General features: G+C 33.6%; 1 protein-coding gene across 4 annotated transcripts in view; it reads left to right on the top strand.

The window, feature by feature from the left end:
• MKLN1 (muskelin 1) overlaps positions 1-11,372 on the top strand; it is a 215,949-nt gene that overhangs the window by 84,571 nt on the left and 120,006 nt on the right. For all 4 annotated transcript variants that reach the window (XR_012482324.1, XM_074267933.1, XM_074267932.1 and 1 more), the window contains one exon: positions 7,887-8,079. Coding sequence is in view for 3 of the 4 variants with exons in the window: in XM_074267933.1 (XP_074124034.1) it covers positions 7,887-8,079 (193 nt within the window). In the remaining variant the exon portion in view is untranslated. The remainder of the gene's footprint in view (positions 1-7,886; positions 8,080-11,372) is intronic.

Raw genomic sequence — 11,372 nt, 5'->3', positions numbered from 1 at the left:
AGTGGGAGGAGGATGGCATAACAGATATGTTCCAGGGTCAAGAGGCTGAAGGAGAAGCTAAAATGAACAATGCTTAAACATAGCTCAAAATGGGGGAAAAGATTGTTTTACTTGGTACTCAACTGACACTTTTAAAGGTTAGGCTTCTATTTTATTAAATAAAATGATTATTATATATTACATCATATTTAATGCATTATTATACTTTGAAAATACCATATGTTCATTTCTTATTAGTCTTCATTTAACACTGCTTCCAATACTTTAGCATTCTATTATAGGGGCCACCTGCCAGTGGCTGCTGGGGATCCAACTCAGACCAGCAGAATAGATCCCTTCGTGTGGAAAGATGATAATGGTACAAGGAGACTGAGAAGCACTTGCATTCTCTCTCCTCTCCTCTTCCCTTTACCTCCAATTTATTTCATTTCCAATCCACAAGCAACATCTGCATCAGTAAAGGCTGCTTTGCAACTCCTTCAGGGCTGTTTATGATTCACAGCTGTGGGGGCTTTTGGAGAACATACCTACCCCTTCACACTTAGGCATGATCCTTACCAGCTTCCTCATCTTCACTCTTTTTCCTACCATAACAGATGATATTGAAACATAGATAATAACAATAAGATTTGCATAGTGCTTTTAAGGTTTAACAGAACATTTTATAAATATTATTTTATTTTTATCTTTAAAAATCCCTGGGGAGTAGGCACTATTATTATGTCCTTTAACATTGGAGGAAACTGAGGCTATCAGAAGTTGTGACTTCCCTAGAGTCACAAAGCTAGTAAGTATCTGTTCCCGGATTTGATCTTAGGATTTCTTGACTCCAAGCCCAGTACTCTATCTGCTGTGCTACCTAGTTAACCAGTTCTTTTCGTATAAAGGTACAAACAGCAATTACTTACTTTTTACTTAAAAATAGAATTTCCTATGTAGTCGATTTTTAAAAACGTACCTGTTATGCCATCCTCCTCCCACTAGTGAGTTCCTCCTGAGATTTTCCTTCTGGGAAGGGGCCAAGGCTACCCAAATATATGTAGCTATTTTTCCAGTAGCTACTGTTCAGCTCTGCAACAATAGAAAAGACCCCTTTCCAACCATCAGATTTGTCCTACTTTAGATCAGATTTCCTATTTCCTTCTATGCTTAGATTTTCTTAGGTTTTGTTTGCTAACTCAGTGATTAAATCCACTAAAAACTAAACCACTTTTCTGAAGTCTAGAAAATAGCTCCTAGGGAAATCAGCATGCTTGTTTTATACTCTCATAGACTTTGCTGTCTTTATGTCCTTCTGTTTGTTCAGTAAAGGAAATGATTTGTGTCTAGGTTATTGTGATGATAGAGATAAATCTTTTTCAATTTAGTTTTTAGTTCTCTCATATTATCAGTTTTGTCCAGGGTGACAAGAGTTTGAGAACTAATCACTTTTCCTTATCAATGGGTTATAGGGAATGTTCATGGAGGATTAGCATCTCCAGCTTAAGGACTTCCCAAGTCCTTTTGAAGGCTATTTATCCACTTTTGCCTGCATTTTACATAGCTTTTACATAGCATGTGCAGAGATCTCACTCTGGTAAACTGTCTTGGATGGGCCTTAGACTTGTTGGTGAATAAGGTATATCTACCCAAGCATGTGAAGACTTTCTTTAGCAGAAAAAGCAGATGAGAACACTTTGTTCGAGTGGTCATGAAAGTAGCTGAAGCAGATACTGTGGAATGCTTAACAGGAGTTCTCAAACTACGGCCCGCTGGCCAGATGCAGCCCCCTGAGGACGTTTATAAGGCCCGCTGGGTTATGGCAAATGGACTGAGGGGCGGAGACAGAATGTGAGGTTTTGTTTTTACTATAGTCTGGCCCTCCAACAGTCTGAGGGACAGTGAACTGGCCCCCTATTTAAAAAGTTTGAGGACTACTGGCTTAGCACTTAATCAGACACTGAGGATGCCAAAGTCATCTCTTGCATCCTGGGTCATTGCCATTCATCCTGACTTTAGTCCTGCCATTGGACTTCAATGACTGTACAACTTTGCCTCACTTAAGTCCAGTTCATGCATGAGTTAAGATATCATTTTGGGATGTTTTCTTTAAAAACCAAGAAAAAACAACAATTATCCTCTGTATTCAGAAACTCTTAAAATACTTCTTATAATGGTCACTAGAAGTGTTGACTTAGTTAACTGGAATCCATTGGTAGTATCTCCTAATTGTTGATTTGCCCCTAACTTGCTTCTTGTGGCCTTGAGCTTGTTTTCCTTGTGACATATTCATGAGAATGCCTGAAAAGGCAAAGTTCATACATAATTCTTCTGTTGAGAAAATGTTACTTAAAAGGGATAGGAAAGCATGACATTTATTTATTTTTACCTATAGAATTCTTTTGTTGTTTCTTAAAATGGTTGCTCTTTTTGGCATTATTCATTTTGACATTTGATGGTTTCATATTCTTATCAGGCAGCTAAGTGTATAGAGCTCTGGGTCTGGATTTAAGAAGACCTAAAATTCTCATTTGGCCTCAGACACTAACTTTGCCCTTGGGCAAGTCATAACTCTATTTGCCTAAGTTTCCTCACCTGTAAAATGTGTTGGAGAAGAATATGGTTAACTTAATTAGTATCTCTGTGGAGAAAACTCCTAAAGGCGCCATAAAGGGTCAAATACATGTGAAAACAATTGATTAATATGCTTTTATCATGTATTGTTTTTTGTCTTCTCCATTAGGCGATAAGTTTCTTGAGGGTTTATTAATATTGTCTAACATGGCCTTTCATTTTTATTAATTTTTTTTCCTGTTCTTTAGCATGGTTTTCTCTTTTTAGACCACAGGAATTAATTTGTGTTATTCACATTTATATATTTGTATCCAGTAAAGCATAAGCTTCTTGAGGATTGTGATTGTTTCTCGTTTTTGTCTTTATATCCCCAGGGTAGAGGTTTTTCCATTCCCACTCTCACCACACTCTTTCAAGTCTTTTTGTTACTACCTAGACCAATAGTTCTGGAGAGTGTGATCTGAGGATTCTGAGGACTCCTAGGGGCTTTTGAGTCACTTTTGAGTCACTTTTGGGGTCAAAAGGTTTTTCAAATAAATACTAACATTAATGTGTAAATACTCATTTGCCTATTAAAATACTCTTCCATTTTCCACCTATACATTTTGACAAGGGCATATTTTCTCCATAGACTTCAATCAGGATAGCTAATCTCAACAGACTAAATGTGGAAGCAGATATGAGAATCCATTATATAAAAATGTTATTCATATTAACATATAATAGAATTCTCATTTTAATTTTTAATGAATTTATTTTTCTAACATGGTAAGTATGAATGCAATCCACATAAACAAAAATTCTTTATAGTGCTCAGTATTTTTGTTTATTTATTTATTTTTTTTTTGCTGAGGTAATTGGGGTTAAGTGACTTGCCCAGGTTCACACAGCTAGGACATATGAAGTCTGAGGCAGGATTTCAACTCAGGTCCTACTGACTTCAGAGCCGGTGCTCTTTCCACTGTGCCATCTAGCTGCCCCATGCTCAGTAATTTTTAAAAATGCACAAGAAGTCTCAAGACCAAAAGTTTGGGAATTGTTGGCCTAAGCCATCAATAAAACATTTTAAAGAATCCATGCACACTGTATTCATGTTTATATATAAAGCATATGCATATACTGGTATAGTAGTATATATTAAACATATAAAAATCACAATTAGATGATATGATAAAAGTGAACAGTTATTTGATATTAGAGTCAATAAGGTTCCCCTGGAGTTTAGTAGGGGAATGCCATAGTCAGACTTGTACTTTAAGAAAATTATATTGAGAATTATGTTTTCACATAATTTGGTTTAGAGAGGTGGTTTAGAGAGGAGGAGATTTGAAGCAAGGATATCAATAAGTAGGGTATTGCAATAGTTTAGATAAAAGTTAATGAGGACCTGAACAATAGTGGTGGCTGTGTCATTAGAGAAAAAGAGAAGGATGCAAGAAATATGAATAATATATTAGATTTGGGAACTAATTGACTCTATGAGATTAGGGAACAGTAAAGAATGAAAGAAGACACTGAGAAGATGAACCTAGTTGATTAATAGAAAGGATTGTTCTTACACTTTGAATGTGGGGGTTGTTTGGGGGGGTGAGGAAAAATAAAATGTATGATAGGTTATAAGCCATCTGTTTCTGTTCTTTCTTAGCAGTTCTCCATCCAAAATGAAACTGGATAAAGTCAGCTTGTAGTCACTGTCAATGTCTGAAGAGTGGAATCTCAGAGTTGGGAATGGATATACTGGGATTGAGTTGTAATTTTCCTAGTATCTGCAAAGATATTATTGTGGGAGCTTGGGTTGTAGTTTGATTATAAGTATGTTGTGGAGCCCAATAAGCTTAGAAGGGGGAAGATTGGGAGCTAATAGAGTAGAGGGAAAACAGAGATGTGGAAGAGTAATCATAGATGTGCTTATGTTGGAAACAAGCTTCATAATTGGCTATTGCTTCCAATTGGTTGATCACATACCTCTTTAGGTCAGGCCAGATCCCCACTTTGGAGACACTGACCCATGCTTTTTACTAAAACATTTCATTTTCTCTGCCCATTCTTTAGGATGATCAAACAAATATTCTAAGTCATACATACATACATATGTATATGTATGTGCCTTCTTCTTAGAAACCGTTATTCTTGTGTCTAGTATTTAAGGTCTCCCCTCTCCCCCTCACTCTCATTCTCCGGCTCATTGCCTTGTTGTGGTGGAGAGGCTCGTATAGTTATGAAACTTGTTGAAACTATGAGCTATGCCATGCAAGATTCCCTAAGATGGACACGCTATAATGAAGAGTTCCAATGCATTGGAGAAGAAAATTCTCAACCTTCCAGTATCTTTGCCAAGAAAACCTTATGAATATTACTACAATGATTAAAGCAATGAATTCAGAAGATGAGTTCCTCAGGTCAGAAGGTGTCCAGTGAGTTCCTGAGAAAGAGGAGAGGACATACAAAAAACTCTTAATACTAATGAAGCATCTGTATCAAGCCAAAAGGTACTTTAGCTGTGAATGCATCTGGTGGCAAAAGGAAAGACTGATATGGTAAAGATCGATATTGTATGGCTATCTGGAGTCTAAAGGTCTATCAACCAATATAAACTGAATGTTATATAGGAGTTGGAAAGTTTAAACATCAGCATCTTGGATGTCAGTGAATTTAAATGGACAGGAATGAATGAATTTAATTCAGGTGGTCATTTTATATATATATATATATTACTGTGGGTGAGATTCTCTTAGAAGAAATGGGGAGCCCTCCTTGTCAGTAAAAGGATGAGAAAAACCATACTGATATATAATTTGAAAAACGAGAAGATGATGTCTGTCCAACTCCAAAGCAAACCCTCTAATGTTGGGAGAGGCTAAAGGCAATTAGTTTTATGAAGACCTGTAACATCTTGATGAAATAACACTAAAAAAAAAGATACCACATTCATCATAGGGAATGGGAATGCGAAAGGACATTAAAAGATAATTCAAATCACAGGCAAATTTGACTTTGGAGTAAAAAAAATGAAACGGAGCAGAGACGAATATTTTGCTATGATAATGCACTGATTGGCAAATAACTCTTTTTTTTGTTTGTTTTGTTTTTGTTTTCTCAGTATTTTATTTTTCCAAATACATGTAAAGATAGTTTTCAACATTCATATTTCGTAAGATTTTGTGTTTCATTTTTCTCCTCTCTTTTTCCTCTTCCTTCCCAAGACAGCATGCAATCTGATATAGTTTATACATATTCAATCCTTTTAAACATATTTTTTTTGTCATATTGTGCAAGAAAAATCAGACCAAAAGGGGAAAAAAATCACAAGAAAGAAAAAGCAAACCAAAAAGTGAGGGGGAGGGGAAGAGAATATTATGCTTCAATCCACATTCAGTCTTTAGAAATCTTTGATTATGGATCACAACAAAACATGATAAGTCCTCAAAGAGATGAGAATACCAGATCATCTTACTTGTCTCCCAGGACACTTGTGTGCAGGATTGAGAGCAAAATTTAGAATTCAACCTGGAACAACTAATTAGGTTAAGATTGTAAAAGGAGTACAAGTAGGCTATATATTATCACCTTATTTATTTAACTTGTATGCAGAGTACATCATGCAAAATGCCAAGCTGGATTGTGGGGAGAGTATTAACAATCTCAGATATCCAAAGGATACCAATATGATGGCTGAAAAAAAGAAGAATTAAGAAACCTTTTTATATGGGTAAAAAAGGAAAGTATAATAGCTAACTTGAACCTTAATGTCAATAAAACTAAAATCTTGACAACTGATCCCATTACTTCCTGGCAAATAGAGGGAGAAGAAAGGGAAGCAATGTCAGATTTTATATTCTTGTCTTTACAATTCATTCTAAATGGTGACTATAGTCATGAAATTAAAAGATGGTAGCTCCTTGGATGGAAAGTTATGGCAAATCTGTATAGCATACTAAAAAAGCAGAGACAACCATGTTGACAAAGATCTACATAGTCAAAGGTATTGTTTTTTCTGTAGCAAGATATGTCTGTCAGAATTGTATTGTAAGAAAAGCAGAGTGCCACAGAATTAATCTTTATAATAACTTCCTTTTCTGGACTTAATGCTTGTGTTTTGTGCTTCTTTGATGAATTTCAGTCTATGGATACATATACATACATAGAAAATATATCCTATACATACAGCACATAATACATACATGTGTGTATATATGTACACACAAACATGAACAGAAAGACATTTATATACATATATTACTAGATTGTTCTCTCTATGAGGGCGGATATGGTGTCTTAAGTATACACAGTAAACACCTTCAAATGTTACATAAAATCATTTAATTGGATTTTCATAGAAATTATAAAGTTATAAGAGTAGATGAGAAAGAAAAAGGGCTATTGGCAGAATTTTGTATCCTGTCTTTTTTGTTCTGTTTTGATCCTTTGGGGGCAAAATTTTTCAAGAGTTTTAAGTGATATTATTGCCTTACTAATATAGAATAGTAATTGAAAGTTTCTTCAAAGAATCTTGTGAGTTGTGTGTTTTTTTTTTTTTTTTGTCATTCTTATGATTAAAACTTATTGTATAGTATGGTATCTTTAGAAAGTATAGGATTTATATTTCTGGCTTCAGCATCCTCTTTGTAACAGTTTATTCTGAAGGTAATTTGGGCTGGGAAAAATCAGTTATTTGGTATACCTTGTGCAGGGGAGCATGTCTGATAAATTGAAGTTTTATTATACTATGTTTTTGTAGATGTAAATAGTGGGGAGCAGAGAAACTGAATAGTTCACATGATTGGCATTTGCCTTACCTTATTTGGAGTGTAGTATATACTCTTTGTGTAGAAGTGGGAGAAGGTATATATCTGGTAATAACTTGTTTTCCTGAAATCCTGAGAGCTCTTGTGTAATATTTCTTAAGCAGCAAAGTGCACTAAGCATGATCTACTTTATCTTCAGGGTATAATGAGGCTTTTCCCGTGTTCATACTTACTCTTATGTAATCCTTACATATATTTGCTTTTCTTTTAGTGAAAAAGACCCACTTTTTTCTTGCAAAATGTGTTTTTATAAATAATCACTGGAATACTTATATAAATAATTTCAAATAGTTCTAGAAATGATTACTTATATTACTTTCTTTTATGATGATTGTCAGGTATTTGGACAAAAAAGTTACTGGCTTGGCATTTATATAGAAAAAAAGATATTAATATTTTAGGAAAATGGGGGGGGGAATTAGTATTTCTCTCTTGTTAGTAGTAGATCTCCTGGCTTTTAAATTGTATCATTAGGAATTGCAACAAAGCAAATCTCTCCTCCTTTTAATTTTTCTTGTGTTCTAGTAGTACCGTGAACAGGAAGCCATTCGCCTTTGTCTAAAACACTTCCGTCAACACAACTACACTGAAGCATTTGAATCACTACAGAAAAAAACCAAGATTGCACTGGAACATCCCATGTTAACTGATCTGCATGACAAACTGGTATTGAAGGGTGATTTTGATGCTTGTGAAGAGTTGATTGAAAAAGCTGTAAATGGTAAGGTATTTAGAATGTAAGTTTAGATTTGCTTTTTTAAAAGTGGAACCTCAGGTGTGTGTGTGTGTGTGTGTGTGTGTGTGTGTGTGTGTGTGTAAAATTAATTCTTCAATTTATATTGACCATATGATGCTTAAATGTTCACATCTTATATTCTTCATAAAGTAGTATTGGAGGAAGGAGGTTTTACTGTAAGGATCAAAAAAGTACTCAAATGATAGTAATGTTTTGCATATTCAAATGAGTATTTGTACTCAGTAAGAACCAGGATAGGCATCTTGGAAGGATACACATTAATTTTAACAATGTGGTCCTTAGCAAATTTATTTTCACTCACGTCCAATTGAAATTTAGCATTTCCTTCAATTATTTAAAAACCAGTATTTTGTAAAGGGATCCTAAGCATCATCAGAGTGCCAGAAAAAGGATCATGACTACCAAAAAAACTCTTAGCAAACTTCATTCTTGATTTAAAAAAAAACCAACCAAACAAACAAAAAAAATTTTCTCATTAATTGAAGATTTGTTTAATTAAGTAATTATGATTTTCTTGTGTAGGCTACAAGATCATTATGAAAAGAGTTCTAAAACAAAATATTTTTAAAATGTTATACAAAATTGTAAATAAAATCATAATAACTATATTGCCTTGTAAGATAATTACTTTGAAAATAATGTATAAATTCTTATATATTTATTTGAAAACCAGTCGTGTTATTGTATAAACAAATTATAATACAGTCATATAATATATAAAGTACTGATCTTGTAGTTGGAAGACCTCATTGTCATTGTTATGTAAACCTGGGTGTTATTTTTATCTTCCTATGCCTGAAGTAATCTATAAGCTTTATACATGTGAAGAAATAGGCAAATGTTAGAAACTTACTTTAAAGTTTATCAATTTTCACATAAGGTGAATGAACTGTTATTATTAATTCATTGTAGTGTCTAACTCAGTGCTGAAAGGTATGAGGTACTCAGCAAATAGTTGTATTGTATTGCATGTATTTAAATATTTATCAAACATCAATCTTTGACAGTTTTGCAAGACAGAGTATCATCAATACTATTATTTTACAGAAGAGTAAATTGAGGAAAATTTTTCGAGCCTAATAGTTAATGATCCTTTGTTGAGTTGAAGTGGCTTAAGGAAGCTAGATGTTCAGTTTCCTTACTAAAATGTTCAAGACATTATCATTATCACCATATATTATTGAGCATTCACCATATAAGATATTGGATGGAATACTATACAGTTAGCATATTTTTTAAGCTTTTATTGCTTGCTATCTAACATCTTTTGATATATTTTAAATTTTGCTTAATTTCAAAAGAACAGCTGAAATCATAGAAGTAAAGTAAAATTTGGAGTAAAAGATACGTGGGAATATTCCATTATAAAAATCACTAAGATATCAAACCATGACAAGAATTTAAGGAGTTATATGACATGCCTTTAAATAGAGGCATGTAGAGATTTAATATTTTTACTTTTATATTTAATCAGTTGTTAATCACTTACTCTATATACTGCACTAAGATTATATTTATATATATAGCTATTGTTTAGATATGATTTCTATCTTTTAAAGAAGCCATTTATTTTAGGTTCTTATGAGAAAAGGAAGAAATCCATAATTGCTAGTGATTATACCTAATCATTAAGCTAAACACAGTTACTATTGACAGTTGTGTGTTTAATATTAGTTTTTCCACTTAAATGCATTTATTTACACCTATCATATAGTACAAGCTAGTTAGTAGGCACACTTCATATAATCTGGTTATAAAGAGTCAAGAAACCACTAAAAATCCATCATTCAAGTTCTGAGTTTCTGCTGTAAACTTCTTCTTGCTCTTAAAGAGAAGTCTTAAGGGGAAATTAAGAATTACTTTTTTTGAGAGACATATATTCAAGGCATATTTTATACTGCTTTGGATTCTCCTCAGCTGGCTCTGTAAAATTGTCTAATTAGCAGTCATTCCTTCCACGTTTCTGCTTGCTTCATTGATGATACTGTTGGACAAATAAGGAAGTAAAATAGCAGTCCTTTTGTGTTCTTTTCTTATTAAAAACATGGTAGGAGAAATCAGAAAGGCCAAATTGGCTAAATGGAAAAGACTTAATTACAGAAAGTTTTTCCAATTTCAGTTCCAGTGCCTCCATTTAAATATAGTAAACTATAGGTCTGCATTACACATTTTTTTCCTCCTATTAGGATTCTTGGTATTTTAAGAATATTCTCTAGACTTATAGTCCTTAAAATTACTGAGTATTCCTGAAGTAATACTTGCTACCTTTTGTATAGTATTGCTATGGAAAAACTATGTCCAGTAGCCTTCAAAAGACGAAACTGCCTCAATGAGGATTGCAGTGGTACTCCTAAGGCAGAAAAGTCATACTAAAGCTTCTGTACAATTTTCTCATATTTTTAACCTACTTTCCTTAGTATATTGACTTGCAATGCTTTTCAGGAATCCATATTTAAAAAGACACTGTTTCCTTTCCTTCAACATTTATCAAATGTTGCTGCATTCTCATAGATGGAATTTGGAGATCAAATTATATCTCCTCTCTTTCCCCTCCCCCCAGACCTCTGTATAGCATCTCTGTGTAGCATTTTATAGTCTACAATGTATTTTTATGTATTTCATTTCATTTGCAAACTGTCAAACACTAAATAAATGTAGACTATCACTAGAGCATGTCCTTGTGAGGGAGGCACAGCAAGTTGTGATGCAGTGTTATGACAGGAGGAAGCTGAGGTTCAATGAGATGGTAATTGGCAGAGTGTGGAGCTGTACTTTTGTTCTGCTGTTTTGAACAGTAGTCTGCTTATGTTCTTAGTTCTTTAAATGGTTTAAATAGGTATTGTATGTGCCAGTTTTATAAGGAGCCTTGTTTATTAAAGCATCTGCATATAGTCTTAGAATTTTGCTCTATTATAAATGACCCAAGATTCATATGCTAATTGTGATAAATGTTGACTGAGCATAATTAATGATGATTCTTACTTTCTAAAATGTAGAAAAACTCACTGAGAGTATATGATTTATGTGGCTGAGATTTCTTAGAAAATCTCATCCAAGGAAATTTGACCTTTATGCCTTATTTTTCTGTTGATTACTTAACTTGAAACAAACAACAGTGATGCTGACTGGATTTGGTGCTGCTCATGATAATGTATTTTTCCTCTACTCAGAAGCATTTTTTTGAGAAAATATTCATATGTCCTCATTTAAGTGTTTTCTAACTCTTTAATTTAAAATTATAATATGACCTTATGATC

Source organism: Sminthopsis crassicaudata, chromosome 5 (genome assembly GCF_048593235.1).
Source record: "Sminthopsis crassicaudata isolate SCR6 chromosome 5, ASM4859323v1, whole genome shotgun sequence".
NCBI lineage: Eukaryota > Metazoa > Chordata > Mammalia > Dasyuromorphia > Dasyuridae > Sminthopsis > Sminthopsis crassicaudata.
This window is presented reverse-complemented; position numbering and strand designations above follow the sequence as displayed.